This window comes from Paralichthys olivaceus, chromosome 14 (assembly GCF_024713975.1).
Source record: "Paralichthys olivaceus isolate ysfri-2021 chromosome 14, ASM2471397v2, whole genome shotgun sequence".
Lineage (NCBI taxonomy): Eukaryota > Metazoa > Chordata > Actinopteri > Pleuronectiformes > Paralichthyidae > Paralichthys > Paralichthys olivaceus.
In genome coordinates, this window is record NC_091106.1 from 5,231,992 (window position 1) to 5,251,282 (window position 19,291).

Genomic DNA, 19,291 nt, shown 5'->3' on the forward strand with positions numbered 1-19,291 from the left:
ATAAGGAGGCGTCTAGGACAGAGCTGAATGGGCTACGCAGAGATGAAATCTGCTGGGTTTGGCCGGCTGATAAGCTGACAAGACCTTCATCATATGCACTTTCCTCCTCCTCCTCCTCCTTTTGTCAGTGACCCACATCCAACTCCAGATTCCTCAACTTATTGCTGGAGAGCTGTTGCTCGGTTTCTATTCGGGCTGTGCCAGTAGGTTGAGCAGGGACTTGAGGCCATGTTTGGAGAGCATGGATATGAATGTACAGTCATAAGTTTTTATGAATTTATTTCTTTTTTGTCGGTTTCTTGTCCTCTGAGCCGACAGACAGTTTCCTACCCTGTGCGGTAGCTCACCCTCCTCCTGGGTGAGCGTCAATTATTCATAAGCCTTGGGTAGCTAACTTGAAACCGATAACCCACATGCTATTTATACTTCATTTCAAATGAACAAATACTTAACTGTGAAGTTCCAGGCAGCTTGGCCATGTCTGTCTGCAGAGCCACTGCTGCTGGGCACAGTGAGGGGAGTTTGGACTGTGAGCACGGCTGAGCGGTCAGGAGGGGTGAGGGGTGTGGGGGTTGTTGGTCTATTGGGGAGAACTGTTGAATCAGCAGCTGCATACTAAAGGTGAGACTACAGGGTGGAGCTCAGAATACTGCAGCACGTGTGAGTCTTTTCATTTGTTTTTCATGCTTCCTACTCGATTTGAATTGTCATCACCAATATCAGTCCAAATAAAGACTTAATCTTTAGATTAAATAAGTAAAGTGAGTATTAATCAATGTATTAAAAAATATAGGCTATTTTCATATTTTAGCATGCTCATAGTTCATTTAGACTCGTTTGAACTTTGCACCCAGAGAAACATCTGTTATCTGTATCAGTTTTTCTTTGCTCTCTGTGCTCTCCAGTAGACAGGTGGAGGCCCCCCACTGGTGAAGCTGTTCTTGCTTTTTTAGGGGGGGTCCAGACACATCACCCACTTCCATGTTGCTTTCCTTGTAGGACCTACGGTCCAGGTAACATTCCATTGACTCAAACAGTCTCTGCATGAGGTTTCATATCGGTAACCTTGGTTAGAAAAACAGCATCATGGCTTCCAAACTGCAACTGAGGCTTGCAGTACTGAATAGTGATGTTTTATGTATCGTAAAAGATAGGGCTGGTAAGTTGTTTCTGAATCACTTTTTATCTTATTTGTTGAAATCCTTTGTCTCGATAGCCATCATTAAATTAAGTTGTCTAGAAAAAAAAAGAAAGCTGATGTCTGTGGCCTTCACAGAACTGTAATAAACTGGTGTAGCTGGGGTCTAGCTTTAACTACAAAATAATTGTCTCGTGCAAGTGTAAACTCATGTTAAATTTGTGGAAGCAAGTAAAGAAAAATATTTGCATCCTTTAGGTATCTGAACTGAAAATAGACTATACTCTATGTGGTGACACTCAGCCGAAGGGAAGAGAACTTCATTGTTGGATTAGTGTTTCACAGCTTCTTGTGGCTCTTCACGCTTTGCTCTTCTCCTGAGGAGGTTGATTTTGTCACTCTGGAATCTTATGCAATATTTGATTTTGACTTATCATCTTATTAGTTTGTACATTGCCTCCAGCTGAACACTTAGAGTTGTCTAAAACTGAAACAGTCAACAGGGATGTTGTTGGACGTGACCTCTCAATAATTGTGTTTGTGTCATCCGGAGGAACAGCAATTTGAAATTAAATCAGGAAATCTTAAGCCTGTTATTCAATTTATTGTCAAGAGTAAAAAGGCCCTAAAAAGATTCAAATGTGTGGCCTGTCACACCAATGAACTACACCTCGCAGTCTGTCCTCAACCTAAGTCAGAGGTCACAACTGTAAATATGGTGCATGTTAAATGATTACCAATTAAGGTTTTGGATGTTTTAAGTGAATCTTTCTTTCTGAAATCATTCGTGATTTTCCCCACATGCCTCATGTACAACCTGCTACTTATGTGTATGAACCAGTACGGCTCCTCTGGTACGAATCCGTTAATCAGTCAGTGTCAGACATGAACCTTTGGTGAGGCAACCTTTAGCATTTATGCCTAATGCCGCTGGATGTTTCAACACAAGCTTTAAAACCTCTTTTTAAGGCTAGCTTTTTATTAATGGTTAATAGATTTTACTGCATCTTTGTTTAGAATTTCAGTAAATGTAATCTGTTAATAGTATGTTTTTAATTCCATTTTATTAACTTTTATTTCTTCTATTTATTGTACTTACCTTTACAGGTGCAAAGACGACAGTAATAAGTACTAAAATATAGTAATAAGGTAATAAGGAAACATTCAATATAACCACAAGGAAATATATAAATAGAACAGAAATAACATACATATGGTGTAAACAGAATATATAGTGTGAAAAGTTTTTAAAACAGTGTAAAATATATTTGATCTACTATCATTGTAAAGCACTTTGAACAGCACTAGCCTGTTTGAAAAAAAATTATACAAATAAAATTGATTGATTGGTTTATTAAGTGAATAACTTTAAAGGTCCAGTGTGTAAGTTTTAGGTGAAAGGGAACTATTGGCAGTAATTTAATGTAGAATAATCCTCATGATGTTTTCACTAGTTCATTTCATCTAAATTGTATGAATTGTAGTTTTCTTTACCCATTTATATTTAAATACTTTATATTTACATCAAGGGTGTCCTCTCTACGGAGGCCGCCGTGTTTTAGTCCAGACTGGACAAACTAAACATCTTTTGAGTTTTTATGAAAATTAACACAGGTTCTTTTTCACTTTTGGAAGGAGAGGGTGAGGTGAGGGGTGTTCAGCTGCAACATGCAATTTCAACACTAGATATCACAAAATTCTACACACTGTACCTTTAAGTGAAACATTTGACCTGATACCTCTACTCAATGAAATCTAGATTTTAGAATGATCTTATCAACACACGATCACACCTCAGTGTATTGGTTGAAGAGTAACACCAGTAGAAAGTGAACTGCAGCACAATGAAGGAAAACAAAAACATCTGTGATACTATATCATGGGCCAGTGTGGATTACACTTAACAGTTTTATTTGGAATATTAAGACAATGAAGCATAAGCCAAGCACCAAGAGTGACAGCTACAAGTGTCGCACCATACGGCTCTTAAAAATGAACAGGTTATACTGGAAAACAACTGTTTTTTTTTTTCATTGAATGGTGAAGCAGATACACAGAACAGACAGTGAGATGTGAACATGATTATGCCATTTACACGCTCCAAATCCTAACTGACAGCAGAAGAAGAGAAAAAGAAAGAAAAGATAAAAAAAAAGAAGAAAGCAAGGGAAAAGCAGAAGAAAATGGAACAGCGATATTCGTCTGACTACGGCTTGGTCAGCCCGTGGCAGTGGCTGCACCCCCTGGTTTTCAAAAAGGGCTCTTGTGAATGGTCAGAGCGAATAAGGCAGTCTGGGAACACGGCGGCGCTGCAGAGTGACAACCATTAGTTCCCATCATTGTCAAGTCCTGTTGCCTCAGCACCCACATCCACACAGCAACCAATGTGCACGTACAGCATTAAAGTGACAGAGGATTGCAACCATTGTTACACTACACTCCATTGCATATTAGGGAGAAGTAATAATGAAAAATAATTCTTTCATACATCTTTTCTGTTTGCATATAGCACTTAACTCAGCTTTCTAAAATATATATGGGAAGATGAAAAGAAATCTTTAAAACATCTTTTTGTCCTCAAAGGTCTGAAACCGTGAGTCGTACCGAGGTGGGTGGGGTAATCCTACATCCAGGGGTGTTGCTGTTGATCGTGACATAAACCAGCCTGTCCCTCATCCGGAGCAGACCCAGTGGTTTCTTGCAACAAACGAGGATCTCTTAGTGCAGCTAAATAGTGTCATGCTAATGACAATGTAAGGTCAAAATAGTTCAATTCATGGCATTTTTTTTTTTTATAACAACATAGAATATACACAGAAACACCCATCTTTGTTGTCCCTTTTTTGAGGGGGGGGGGGTCACTAAGAAAGGTGGTGCTGCTAAATGTGGTCCATACACATCCCTAGCTTAGGGTGGGGTAGTGGGGGTGTGTGTGTGTGTTTAGTGCAGGTGTTAGAAGAAGTGTTATGGTGTGTGACAGACAGCTGATGCACCACAGAAGAATAAAATGTCTTTTTTTTCAGGCTCTTATTACACATTTCTATCATTCATCATACATACAATGTTTTTTTTTCTTCTTCTACTAAAATCTATGGGTTATATGGCAAACATGTGCTACGCTTAATGTCAGATTATTTCCCATGGGGAAAACTGGGTTGAGAGGGTCCTGGGACTCTCCTTTGCGACGCGCCTGCCTGAGAATAAGAGGGGTGAGGGTGGGGGTGAAGGGGACGGGTCAGAGAGGCGTTCATTGGAGTCACTGTCGTCACCCCTCACATCCGACTCTGCATTCCCCTCCACCAGAACCCTCTGTGGCTCTGTCCATTCACTTATATACTACCACGTAACACACACACGCATTGTCTGCAGCGTTATTTCAGGACTGCCGGCTTTTTTCCTCACACTCACACAAGTCTCGCCATCTTGAGCTAAAACACACCCAGTGCCGGCTACAAGTATTTGGACAGTGAGACGATTTGAACTGCAGCGTACTGGTCATGAAACAATGACTATGAGGTTAAAGTGCTAACTCCCAGTTTCTTCCCCTCACGTTTCAGACTGTTCAAATCCATATTGGGTGAGCAGCGTGGGAACACATGGTTCTTTGCAATTTCAAGATAAAGCAGTCTAACAAGGATTATTATCATATGAACAAGGCAGCCAAGGAAACTTTATGTCCTTGACTGGCCAAGTCTTAACCTCAGTGCCATGGAGGACTTTTCACTTGTTGACAATCTGAGTGAAGTCAACAAGCTCCGACAACAAGCCAAAATGAAAATGGCTGCAGTTACATGTCTCACTGAACATCACCACAAAGTGTCTGCTCTTGTATAGCCATTTCAGACATGAATGATCTGTATTTAGATGCACTTTTCTAGTCTTGATGATCTTTCAAAGCGCTTTAGAGTACAGGTTTTTGTTTTTTGCCATTCAACCATTCACATTCATACAGTGCATCCATGGGCAGCACTTTTTCTATGAGAAGGGCACAGGCCAATTTGGGGTTCAGTATCCCGGCCAAATGGGCACAAATTCAGAGGACGGGTGTGCAGCAGGCAGCCAAAAGCATCTTCTACATGTATGGCACTTCATATGAGATATTTGTATTCTTTTTAGTGTGTTTCTTCAGTTTTGCATGTGTCATGTATTAGAAATGTCAACACACCAACTCGCTGGTGAAATCTCCTGCTGTGTTCTCACATGGACTTATTCGGACATTCTCCGAAGGGGCTGGCCAGAGAAACTCAAGAGAAAGTCTGGAGTCTCTCAAATTTGTGTTCCTAAATGCAGCCTCTTCGCAAAATGTCCAGATTATCCGGAGTTCAGTGCAACACAAAAACTGGCACAATTTCTACCATGTTCACCCAATATGATTTCAGTTCAAGCTGCAAGTCACTAAGCCCAACTCATCTCACATCAAACATGATGGAGTGAAGAGCCAACATAACAAAAACGTGTAACTGTCCCAACACTTGCAGACTGCACTGCAGAACACAAATTCACAATTAAAGTGCTATTTACTTCAACAGATCCCTCGCTGTCTCTGTGAGCATGTTGCCACAGCAGTCACCCAGCCCCATGTCTCCTCTTGCTCCTGAAGGTTAACTTGAGCCTAACATAGTCCCGAGCAGGGTTGGAGAAGAGTAGAGGACAGGACAAACAGGCCTTCAGTTCTCTATAAAACAAAGTCACGTCTATACAGTGATGTTAGGGATATGGCCAGATGAGAGTAGTAGGACACAATAAAACATGACATTAATCATACAACAGCCGTGAGGCAACACAGTGGCGCTTATAGCACCCACTTTATATCCAAACTTGGTAAAAACTTGCCTGTGATTAGTGTCTGCAGGTGGGGTGGGGTACAGTCAGAAGTAAATGCTACTGCTAAGCCCCAGCATTATAAGAAAGTGGCAGAGAGCAAGATGGAGGATAGTGTGATGTGTGCTGTTTGGGGTTTAAAACAGATGCAGAGGTCTCAAAGATAATTCAGAACTCTTAACTATTTGCACTTTGTTGTGTTGAAGATTGTATTTTAAATTGACAATGTTTACCCATCAACCTAGACTCAACAGCCCAAAGTCAGTGTTTTAGTCATTTTTGCAAATGAATTAAAATCATTTTATTAAAATACTGAAATGTAGCACTACAAACTGATATCAGGTACATCCTGTTTTAGATTTCTCTAGAACCTCACTGGAGTTCACCTGTGACAAAATGAAATGATTCCGCACTGTTTAAAAAGGCATTAGCTTACACTAAAAGATAAAATTGTGGTGACGCATAGATCAAAACAAGGAAATAAAAACAATTTGTAAAGCTTTGTGTGTTCACAAAAGCGCAGCGGCATTGGTAATTGTAAAATGTGAACTGAGCAGGACTCTTTCTATAGTTGGTCTTCTGGCCAACTTCTCTCCAAACTGAGAGACTGGGCAAGGGTGTCAGGGTGACATTAGTCATTCAAAGATCTCTCAAACAGAGCTTCAGAAATACTCAGAGATGGTAGAACCTGGTTGAAGGACGACCATCTCAGCAGTACTCCAATAGTTTCAAAGGCATATGACAGTCTGCCCTGAGTTTGTCAAAGAGCATTTTAAGAGGAGGGAAAAGAGAGCATAATCCCTTTGGGTAGAATGATGACGGTTCAGCTTTGAGTGAAAAAGCTTCTGAAGCTTTCTGACTGTCCTTGAGGCCCAGACTTGAACCCCGCAGAACATCTGAGAGACGTGAAGCTGCCGCTCACAGTTTCTCATCTAATCTGACAGATTTTGAGATTACAGGATGAACTGCCCAGATCCAGGTGTGCTAAACTGATATCAATTGAATTCAGAAGCTGTATTTGCTGTCAGGATGCTTCAACAAAACCCTAAAGTCAATGAAATAAGTGGCTAATATTTGTAAAATCATTCTCATTTGTCCTTATGGGTTACTGTGTAAATTGATGGGCAATTTTGTCAGTTTATAACACATCTACACCACATTTCTGACAAAGTTTAGGGCAGTGGAAAATGTTCCAGGCTTTATGTGAGGTAATGTTGATCAGTTCACAAAGCAGGTAAAACTTGAGATGGGAAATATGAACCTGCTTAACTACATCTAAATTACCACTTGCATAAAATATGTCTAATTGCTTATAAATATGTGAAAATTCATTTTGAGTTTCAGGGTGTAGATGAGGTGAACATGGCCAGTTATTTGCAAAAATATGTTAATGCAAAGAGGAGCAGCCTGAATTCCAATTAATGCTTCTGCGTCAAAGCTACGGCATAGCATATACGTAGACGTGTACACAGTGCCTGACACCTTACCCTGATGTGCACCTCCCCAAAAAATGTACAGCAAGAGCTGTTCGCCCACATGTGTAGACTACGTGGGTACATATGACGTAGCTTCAACGCAGGAGCATTAATTGGGCTTAAGTCTTACACAACTGTAGTATTAAACTAGCTTTCATTTATTTGTAAAGCTCAGCAGTTAATACACACGGCTGCTTCCAAGAGCTTAGATGGCTCATACTGAAATTTGTTCATGATTCATCCTCATTAATGAAAAAGAATATAACCTTTAACCTGTATATGTGGACTGATTAGACATATGAACACACATACACAGACTAGGAAAAGAACTTGCTTGAAAACATTTAGAGATTAACCTGTCCAGTGAAAATCAGCTTGTGTGTTTCAAAAACAATGTTTTTGTTTTAAACATTACCTGCAGGGTTTCATCTACATACTTTGTAGTTAGTTTGATTTACTTTAGGGAATCTGTTTTCTTCTCTGCACCCATCTCATTCTCCAATAGTCATGTGCACGTGATTTATTAAATTAAACCAGTGTTTCCCATTAATTATATAGACTTCAGCAGCCAACCATATTTAATTTGACCCACCTCATAATAAAAGAGATCTCTTACTTGTGTGCAGCATTATTTGCAGCCTGCTTACTCAGGCTGTCGCACTTCCATATGGTTGTGCGACCGCTTGTTCTCGCTGCAGTCCATAATGTTTTTACTGTTCATGCAGACACAGAACTCATAGTTTCAGCTACAGTTGAGGCATCAATGCAATTCTTTCACTCACGCGAGAACTTATGTTTCACGTACCTTTTACTTGGAATCTGTTAGAGTGACCTTCATGAACGTGAACCTCCTTTACCAACAAAATTGAAATATATCTGTGGGAAACACTGAGATAACTAATGTCAAACAAAAACTGCTGCTGATGGCTAACGTGGGCACTGTCATTAGAAGCTGAATTATTCTGATTAACATGTTCACAGTAAAGATTTGACCTTCTCGCCCTGTCATTGACATTTGTTGGGCAAGTTGTAGCTGAGACCCTACACATGTGAGGACCAGACAAACATGGATATCTATTACAGATATTTGCTACCGTAGGGCTGGCATTGGACCCTCTAGCGACCTAATACTACTTACCACACAAGCCATAATGTGGCGACTAATGCATGCATCTGTGAATGAGATGTAACTAATGTAAAACTTATATTTATAACCTGTCATGTCTTAATCAACATTGCAGTACTAATCTTTTTTCTGTTGCAGAGATTTTAACGAACATCAGAAGTGAGTGAGTTATTCAGTGTGATTCCAGAGCATCCATCTCTCCATGTTTGGACTTCAAAGCAACTGACTATGGAACGGGACAAATGGTTTTCTAAAAAAGGCACGTAGGTTACACGTGTTTCCTCCTTATGCTAAAACACAACTGAAATGACCAGCAGTGTTTTTCCCCCCCCGAGCCGCACAAACTAAAATCATTCTGCTTACATAACTAAAGCTCTCAAGTATATGCTAACCTCTTCCAGTTGAGTGGGGCCTGCACTCAATGCATGACTGTAAATGCAACCAGGCAGGGAGGGGAATTTCTTGGGGTTGAGACCTCATACTAATAAGTTGTGAGGTGGGGGGGAATCAACTCCCAACGAGTTTGAGCAGATTAAGTCAGTCACATTTAAAGGGACACTGGCATTTTGAATTTGTATTGATTGTCCTCACCTACAACTTGTCACACGCACCCTTGACTTCAACACCTGTTAGTATTCCTCACAGTAGTGCACAGCTAGCTGCACCAAGGTTACAAGAGTATGGTGAAAATAAAAGAATAACCAAATTGGATACAACCCTGTAAGGCCAGATTCCACTAAAAACTGTAGATTGAAGGAAACAGGTATAAAACTAAACCTTATAAAGCCTAAGTGCAATTCCATAAAGAAACCAGACTGCTCAAATGTTACACTAGGAGCTAACTTTCATACAGGAAGAAATGAACTGGGACTGGATGAACATGTGCACAGAGAGTTGAAGAGCCTGTGGCCAGGGAAGAACTGATGGACCACTATTGACGTCTGTAACAAGGTTTGAGTATTTCCTCAATCTGCCCATCTAGTTTCAAAAACAAATAGGGAAAAAAGTGGATCTCACTAAATAGAACACAGACTGATTTATTGTTTAAGAAGGAACTAGAGTTTCCAAGGACTTATCTATTATCCTTAGAAAGCACTTCATTTCCCTGATGTGCTGTCCTGAACTCTGTGGACCCCCTCAGAATCTGTTCCTGTCTCTGGCTTAGCTGATCCTCATGCGTGCAAAGAGATGGCAAAGAATGTGCCTAATGTAGCTTTATCCATGGGACAAGCTCTGACTGCAATTTACCAATAGCACCTCCAGATGCCCTGTCAACCCAAACACACCTTAAAACCATCCTGGGAAGGTGCTCCACTAGGTGCTTAAACAAGCTAAGGAAATAAAATAGGGAAAAAAAATAGAGAAAGCACAAAGTGAACTGTACAACGTTGCCATGTAGGCCTAAATAGTAATTTGGGATGAACATGGGAGACATGCAGGCAGGTCTACAGGGTGATGTTGTGGGATCAGGCAGACATTTAGCACAAGCGGAGAGAAATGACACAAAGCACTGATATTTGTGCTTTCCCTCCCTGTCAAAACAACCAGTTCAACACAAAAACATGTGCTTGCCAGACAGCATTATACTGAATATAATCATATGTATTTTCTGTGATGTAAGTAATAACTAAAACAAGGATTAGAATGAATCTTGTATAGCTTGTTACACTTAAATTCCATCCCTCACCAGAAAAAGAAGAGACATCAGTATAGCCTCTAATTGACTGATGAGGAATTTCTCAAGTTCTGTGATCCTCCTGCAGTGTGTGTACAGGCGATGGAGAAGCCCACCCTATTTGACCTTGAGTGGCGGTTCCCTCTCCAGCCAGCGTACTCGTACTTTTTGTTTATAGTGATACTCCTTGAGGAAGTCCTGCAGGGCAGGGGGCAGCGGCAAAGAGCCTACTCCATCGTACGTGGTCCAGCGGCAGATGGCAGCTCGTGCCAGGTGCTGCAGCCCAAAGGGGAAGGTTCGATGGAGAGGTGCTGTGAGCAGCGGTTCAAAAAACATGCAGGTGCTGGGGTCCTTGTAGTGCTCCAGCAGTCCTGTGACGGTGGAAGAGTGGAATACACAAGGGTCGTGAGCGTCAAAGCTGAAGTTGTGGTTCCATTGCTCGATGCGGGCGTGCAGTGAGCGGTTGTAACGGCGGAAGCTAACAGAGAAGAGGTAGTCCTCTTGGGCTGAGTCACGCAGCAGGAAGGTGCCCTCTGGCCGTCCATCCAGCAGCGCCTCAGCCTCATAGCGGTCCATCACACCCCAGTAACAGGGCAGAGCTGTGATCTGCAATAGGTCAGGCACCAGACAGTGGATGTAGTCTATCTGGGTGTGAACCTTCCAGGGCCCAGGTTGCTGCCGGCTCTGGTGACCATCCCCAGAGGCATGCCTCTGCTTGGGCCTCCTGGCCTGCAGACAGAGGGTGGTTGAATCCTCCTCAGAGTCACAGTCCTGAGATGATGCTGAAGCCCCCAGCACTGGCCCACAGGCCCCTGATGATCCAGCACCCAAGGAGCTGCCAGTCCCTGAGGCCCGGCCATCCCCAGAGGCCTCTCCTATGCCAGGAGCCATCTTTGGTCCCAGTTTGTAGAGAGAGGAGCCCGGCACTGAGGCCTCCAGGGTGTGGATCTGCGCATTAGGTGGTGGGTCCACACCTTCCTCAATGCTAAGTCGGCGGCGCTCACGTAGACGTTCCTCTTCATCCTCAGGAGAGGTCTGGGCCGGGTCAAAGGCATCAAGCAGGGCAGTGGAGGAATGCGGGCTGACAGGTGCTGTGTGTTGCTTGATCAAGTGCCACTTGTGAGCAAGGTCTGAGCCTGGTGGGAAGGGGCATGTCTCTAGCATGAGCTCTGTAAGGTGAATCTTACGTTTGGAGCTGACAGGGTTCTTTGATGAACGAGAGCGTCTACGAGCAGGGAGGGGTAAGCACAGTCCCACTGTATCACTTAGCCGTTGACGCAAAGACCGTGAATTTAGACTGCGTCCTCCAGATACAGAGTCGCTTATCTCCTGGAGGGAGCTGACTCCGTAACGCCTGTCCCTACGGTTCCCACTCCCCCGTAAACGCCCAGACCGCCTATCTGCTTCCAGAGAGCTCTGGGTTTTGGTGGAACATGAGTGTTTTTTCTTGCCCCCCCATGGAGCATGACGGGAATAGGAGTCTCTCCTGGCGAGGGGAACACCCCCCGACCCACCTCGCACATCCTCTGTGTCCTTGTCGATACTTATCTCTACTATCTGAGGGATTTCTGACACACAGTTGTGATGGCGGCGTCCTGCTGTTACCATTGGCACTGGTAGAAGGCTCCGTGATGGGCTGGAGGCTCCTGATGCATGCGCATCACCTGAGCTGCCTCCTTGGCCAAGATCCACAACAAAGTGGACAGCATCTGCCTCAACCCTGGTTTCACTGAGTCCTGAACTGTTGTGGAACAGCGTCTGGCATTTGTTCTTCAGGTTGCTCCACATGTTGCCCACTTTATTCATCAACAGGAGCCCCTGGGACCTGCAGGTGACAGCAGAAAAACTTAGTCACAGGTGGAGAAATCTTGCAACAGCGTCTACATTAAATACTGAGGTTCAAGTTATATAAAGAATGTCCTATATTTAAATTCCCCAGACTACTGTGTATCTAGTAATTAGACATGGTGTGAGTATAACGGGGCCAAAGTGTCTGAGAGGTGGGTGAGCTTGAGTAGTTGGAACAGCAGAGTTAGGAGTTGCCAGGCAGACGTGCAGGGACACAAGGCCACAGCTATAAATGAACCCTGGATCTGCTCACAGCTGATCTGCTGGTATGTACTGTATTACAGAGCCAGTCTAGACCTGACCAAAAACCTTCCCTGGAACAGCAGCAGACAGGGCACATGCACACACACTCATATATGCCATTAATTTATTACTCTACCAGAATTTGACAGAGATTTGGAAATAGTAGTACCTAACCTTGTTTGCATTTAACAGTGAGCAAAGTCGCCACAGGTGTGTGACCTGTCAAACGCAAAATCTCAAAGGCTTCAGAAACGCAGCATCTACTTCCCTGTTTCAGACATTTTTTTCTTGACTTCAGGGATTAATTAGGCTTCACATTTTAGTGCTGCTGCCAGAAAATGCAAAACACTGCAACTAACAGCCTGATACATGAAATAAATTGACAATATGGAAAATTTCCAAAACCAAACTCCTCACACTGAGGTTTTACATCTTTGCTGCTATAATCCTTAGTGTGTTTGGTTGTTCACTGTTAAAATATATTTTACTTCATTCTTAAGAAATGTAGGAAAACTGAAATAAACTGTGACTGACAAAATTATCCAACAATAACTTCATCCAGAAAAAAGCTGCAAGCAGTGCAAAGCACTTGTTATGAAAGTTCTCATTGAACATTTTAATTTCTAGCTCTGTCAGCGTTAGCTTCATGTGCTATTCCCTCTGTGACTTGTCTACCTCACATCTTCCCACCTCTAGTCTTTGATAAGCTCACTCAATATGCTTCTGGGCCAAAAGCAGCTGGCCAGCTACCTAGCATCATGTTGACCTGGAAGCAGACTTTGCCTCCTGATATTGATAAAGACATTATGGGTTTTTTTTGGTTCAGCTGTGACAGACAATGGTTCTGTGTTACACAGGAAACCAGACTTCAGCACATGACTGATTAAGTTGATTTGCTGAGGGCAGTTCTAAGGGCATCACTAACAAACTCATGACGTCTCTCCAGATGTGGCCATCTTTATCAAACCACATACAGACTTTCTTTGTACTCCACTTGACAGTCATTACATAGCTGTGATAACTATGAAAAAAATACTCAAACGAATACGTTCCATCATCAAATGTGAAATAACTGAATATGCAGTGATTTAACTCATTCTGTATGAAATGTGCATGCACACAATAACCCTGACAACATGCATTATCTGGTCCATGAGACGTCATCCTCCTATTTTTATAACTCCATAATAATTGGTTAAAACAGAGAATGGATACCTGGCTCTGACCCAGCAGGTTGGACTCAAACATTTTTAAATGATTTGGGTCATGGTGACATTGGCTTATCAGTAAGAAGTGAACACTTGAGTCCTGTGTGTTATAACGATCTACCTATAGTCTGTATAGAACAAAGTCTTTTGATAGTCATTTGACAAGGTTCCCACACATGTACTTGTAAACTGTGACTTTGTGGGAACCATGGTAAGGGCATGACAAGATAACACTAATTCAGTGCTCCTCCTTACATCAACTTAACTACCATCTCACCCATGTCAGTGCCACTGGCTTGAGATTTGCAGATTCAGCAAATGCAAGTTTGTTCAAAGTTTCCCTGACGGATGCCCATGTCATCAATCATCCACAAGACATTACATTTTCTCACATTCATTTCCTGGACCCCCGCCCCAACCACTGACAAAGAATTTACTTTTTCTCAATTGGGAACATGGATTTGTCCCCCATTTGACAAAGTGTCTCCCATTAACAGGTCTCAAGTCTGACATTTGTTCCCAAAAGTACATGGACACATACACACACATTGATTGAAGTGTGATGCTGTGTGTGTGCTGTTGCAGATCTTTATTAATAAATCATGCAGAGCTTCAGATCATTAATCAATAGTTGGCCCTTTTACCTGTTCATTAAAAGCTTGCAAACTATGTTTCTTATTGGAGTCTTAATTCAAGTGACATTGTTCATTTTCTTGCCAAACAACATTTAGATTACAAAACAATCTAAATGTTGTGCTAATTTACTCACCCTAACTCTTAAGAGCAAAACAAAATTAAATAGGGTTTTCTAATTTTCTAACACAATAATTACTTCTTAATGAATATGACTATATATTTATGCTGTGAAATGTGAATCCTTGTACACAGTGGCCACTACCTCATCAAAAATACTCTTCACTGATTCATCATTTCCCAGGGGATATTGAACAACATTAACAACACCGGTCACTAACCTTACACTGTTTTTTCCACATCAGATTGAAATCATTCTGATTGAGGATTAACAGTCAACTTTTTAAATGGGGTGTGATTTCATTCAATGTTATATTTTCGTGTGCCAACGCATCTGATCAGAACATACAGTATGTGCGACATGCACAAACGTGATAAATATGGCACAGATTCATCTTTCAACAGCTATCTTTTCTGTTTGGCATATGATCACGTGACATTAAGAAATGTACATCCCCACACATTTATGCCAAGACAGAAACAAGTGCAGCCAACTAGTGCTACAGTCTGCTCGGGTCCCAAGTAAAAATACATATTGTTAACTGGTTAGACAAAATGCTGCAGGTAAGCAGAGCTGGCTCCAGTTAAGGTGCACTCAAATCTGTGACATGTCACCGAGGCAATAATCACCTTTTAATGCCATTCCCGGTGTATGGTAAACCACTGGCACTTTACCCACAGCACAAGCTCTGGTTATGATTCCTCACAATATGGCAAGTCTTCGCACAGTGCATCATACAGCTGTCCAACAGATGCACAAATAATGACATGCCAACTAAGTAAATCTTGACTAATGATCTAAGCAATCAAAAGAAAATTATTTGCCAGCTATTTTGATAATGGATTCTTGGAAATTTACTTTAAGTTTCGAACAATGCAAATCATTACTTTTGGGCTGTCTGATGGTGTGATGGGCATTTTCTCAGTCAGATGATTAATTGAGAAAATTACTGTCAGTTTAATAAATGATGGAAATGATCATTGGTTGTAGCCCTATTCTTCATAGTAATCATTGATTTATAATAACATTGCTAGCAAAGTCTGTCAATCTATTCATTAGTTAAATTAGTCTGTCTAAAACTTCAAACTAACATTTGATGATTCAGATTTATTTAGCAAAACTAAAATGTGTCAGTAGAGTGGATACATCTGCTAGGGGCAAATAATCACTTTAAATTCTATCAAGCTGCATCAAATTTCACACACTCAAAGAAATCAAAGCCCTAAATATGTCATGCCATCAAGATCCGTAAATACATACATTTAAAAAACAAAGGAAAAATATTTTCAATGTGAAAGAAAGTAATAAAAAAAATTATGGTTCTTCTCTGACCCATACTACATCCTGCCACCAAATTTCGTGGTGTTCTTGCTTACAGACTGACAGTAGTCAAAACATAACCTCCTTGGCAAAGGAAAATATTCCTATAATTTGTGATCCCCGACCCACTACACCTGATTGATTAACACAAATTCTGACTTTCGGCAAGATATGAGTTTCAATAAATAATGTTTCTTTTAGTTTTGTTAAAAATGTGTAAATACAAAGTTTATTTTAGTGTGACTTCTACATGTTGGCTCAATAGTTAATAGCATACTTATAAATATTGACAATTCCTTGTACAACTATCTAGGTGGATAAGAGAAAATGCCTCAAAACTTACTTGAACATTTGTCCAACCAATCCCACTAGCTTTAGAAATCAGAAAATATGCCAACAATTACCCCTGGTTCATAAATTTTTGTGTTGGAGCACAAAGTCTTACTAACCACAGTCTAAATTTGACAGCATTTATCTTAATTCTGTAATTGTACCAGCAGCATGAATGCACTAATTCCTTAAGTACAACTACATGTTCCCACCCTGCTGAACTGGAATTGTGAGGCTCGTATTATATCAGTACCATCTTGAGAGGCTGGATTTTCCATCTGGGTTGGCGTGTTTCATAACTCAGCTAATCACTTGAAAAAATACAAACAATGAAAAGTTCCAGTGACCATTGGACAAGCCTATAAATTAACTATGACTCTCTGCACGATTTAATAGCACAACAGGCTTAGGGACATAAGTCTGGGAGTTTAACCATGAAAATGTTTTGAATCTGCAAGTATGTGCGCAACAATATTAGTTCACTAATCTACTCCATATTCTCTATATCTATAAATCTATAAATGGCTTTATCCTAAACATACAAGTATCAAGAGAGATGCTACACGGATGCTTCAAGTAGTTTTTAATATTCAATTTGTGCTAAAATCCAGAAATCTCAAGGGTGAATTTTAACAAAATGATGAAATCAATGTAATTAGACAATTATAGAAGTGGTGCAAGCCAGCAAAATGTCACAAATGAAAGTAGTGAGGAAAAACAACATGACTGCTTTGTTGTTCTGTTTAAAGACCGCGTGAGATGAATCATACACTTAGTTCATCATGAGAATGTTTGTATTGTGCATTTTATTCATTGTGCAATCAAAGTTCCAACATTTGTCCTCATTTCATCAGCTGTGGAGGAAACCATGTGAATCTTCTGGAGATAGCAGAAGATGTCATCAGTGGGTTTAATCAGGGTTGCTCAAAGGCCTCTTGAGTTATGAACAAAGATGTGATAAGCCATGCCTGCTTGCACCAATCAATAAGGCACTTCAGATTTTAATTAAGACTTGACTTAGAGACGAGGACACCTATTTTTGTGAAATTCTAACCTCTGGGTTTTGAGGTAAATGTAATTGGTATTTGTGGATCAAGATGAAATGCTGTTGGAGGCCTATTCTTAAAAAAAAGAAGATAATCTACAGAAATTTCTAAATGTTTGGACACATTCTCAAAAAGTTAAAGCAGGTTTTGGTTATGGTTTATGCTTTTAAACCATTCTTGGTCATTTACAATAGAAATGTGTGTTTCAGATGCCCATGTCTGTACAACAACAACTGATCTTACCTTTAACCAACTTTCCAATATTAATCCAAACTGGATTAAAACTGCCCGTTGTCGCTGTGACAGCCAGACTCTCGCCAACTAATACACCTGCCTTTACCGCATACTACAGTTGTAATAATGATATTGCACATGTCTGGTCAAACGAAAGTAAAATAACATCAATACCTATCAGGTCAGTGTATTATACTAATGCAAAAATGGTTTTGATGATTTAAACCATTGCATAACACAAAGTCCATGAAGCGACAACTTTACAACCAAGAAATTGAATAGTATGTCTGCAGCAGGATGCTAATGCTAAGGCATCTCATGTAGCTGATTTCTGTCCAGCATCAACTCTGCTCAGCTAATTCACAAGCGTATTACTTAAACCATCATTGTCTTATATAATTCTCTTGGACAGTCGCCACTGATAACAATGGCCACACCAATAGGGCAATTCAGTCCACAACCATTTTAAGTCGCCCTGACACAGAACTAGGCTACTTCTGCTCTCTGGCAGCCCAACACACCCATTCTCCTGGGATCACACGCTGATCTAAGAGAGGGCTGGAGAGAAGACAAGATTATGGGAGGGCGCCTTCTCTGCTGAGATCAGACCAGAGTTAATAAGATATCTGTAGCAACTCACATTTTTGAAGATATCTGGGGGGGGGGGGGTCTGCAGCCACACAGGGTCTGCAAATGACTGATAACACACTTTGATTCTTCCTATTAGATCTCAATGAATATAACTAAAATGTGGATGTGATATTCCTCAAAACAGAGGCAGAAAGTATATGCACATATGAAATGAAGTCCTGCAGCTCACCATTGCACTGTTATTAACATAGTACAAGCATTAGATTTATTCTGCTCTCATGTAGATCTGTTAGCTGTTTTAAAAAAAGCAATTCATGAAGGAAGCATTTAAAGCAGATTAAAAATAACTTGTAGTAAACTGCTATTGTGTAAAAAAAAACGTGTATGTAAATGTCAACCCTGCATCATCTAAGTTGCCTTCGTTACAATGTGATATTTTCATACAGATTTAAATGGGCAGCCCTATGTAATATGTGCATGTATATCAATACAATAACCGATCTATAACGTTACTATAGCTGGTCTATCGAAATGATTGGAAGGCCTTTAGGTTCTGGAGGCCCCACTTTACCCAGGTCCCAGCCAAGTTAGCTGACATGCTAACACGTTAACCATCCAAAGCCAGACCCAGTGCACCGCTAAATGTGGCTTCAGCCTCGGAGAGAACATTAGCCGGGCTGATATGTTCCAATGTAGCTGAGCAGCTTAGCTCGGGTATACATCATTTATTCTTAAGAAAACCAGAAACGGATTTTAAACAGTTTACTAAAAGACGGCTAATTTACAGCTCGGGCTTACGAGCTGTCAAAAAATGCTAACGGTTAGCATTCACCAGAATAGGGGTTTCTGGCGTTTTAGCTAGCTCTGGCTAAGCAGCCAGCTAGCGGGGGTTAGCGTGTTAGCATGTGAAAAAAAGATCGACAGATAAAATGATATGGATGAACCGAGCGGTGCTGTGCTGGTTAAACATGCAGCGCAGACACGTGTCGAACGGGTCGTGGTTAGTTTCCAGAAGTCCGATCTTACCCGGGTGCCTTGTGGAAGCCTATTCAACAGCTCTCTTTGTCTGCAGAAAATGGCTATTAAGAGAAGTCAGGCACATATCCCCTCTGCGGACCACGGTGTCGGATGAAAGCACTAGAGGTACGCGGATACTTGGAGGTACCATCCCGAATATTTCCACTCTAATCAGTTCAATACTAATCCAAAGTATTTCAGAGGATTTAGTTGTTCTTTGAGTGCCGCAAAAGCCCGTTCCTCGCCATGGTGGGGGTCTCTGCTCCTGCCGTGGTCGCAGCTGCCTCTAGCAGCCAATATGACGGAGGTCTCGGCAGACAGAGAGCCGGAGAGGAGGACGGTGTTCAGCGTGAGTGAGCCCGACTGACAGCGGCTCAGTCCAATGGAGGAGAGGGAGAGGGCGGCCACTTCCGACCCAGCACGCGGATGGGGAATAGCCAGGAGTTGGCTCCTCCTGACGGGCGT

General features: G+C 41.4%; 1 protein-coding gene across 1 annotated transcript; it reads right to left on the reverse strand.

Annotated features, from left to right (window-relative positions):
- Nucleotides 1–3,008: 3,008 nt before the first annotated feature.
- socs5b (suppressor of cytokine signaling 5b) lies at nt 3,009–19,291 on the reverse strand. Its single transcript, XM_020095720.2, has 2 exons — nt 18,836–19,291; nt 3,009–12,060 (listed from the first exon to the last, which is right to left on the reverse strand). The coding sequence occupies exon 2, from the start codon at nt 12,039–12,041 to the stop codon at nt 10,353–10,355; it is 1,689 nt and encodes a 562-aa protein (XP_019951279.2). The 5' UTR covers nt 12,042–12,060; nt 18,836–19,291; the 3' UTR covers nt 3,009–10,352.

Bases quoted from the DNA above. Each gene is read 5' to 3' on its own strand.
- socs5b (XM_020095720.2), bottom strand. From the start codon at position 12,041: ATGAATAAAGTGGGCAACATGTGGAGCAACCTGAAGAACAAATGCCAG.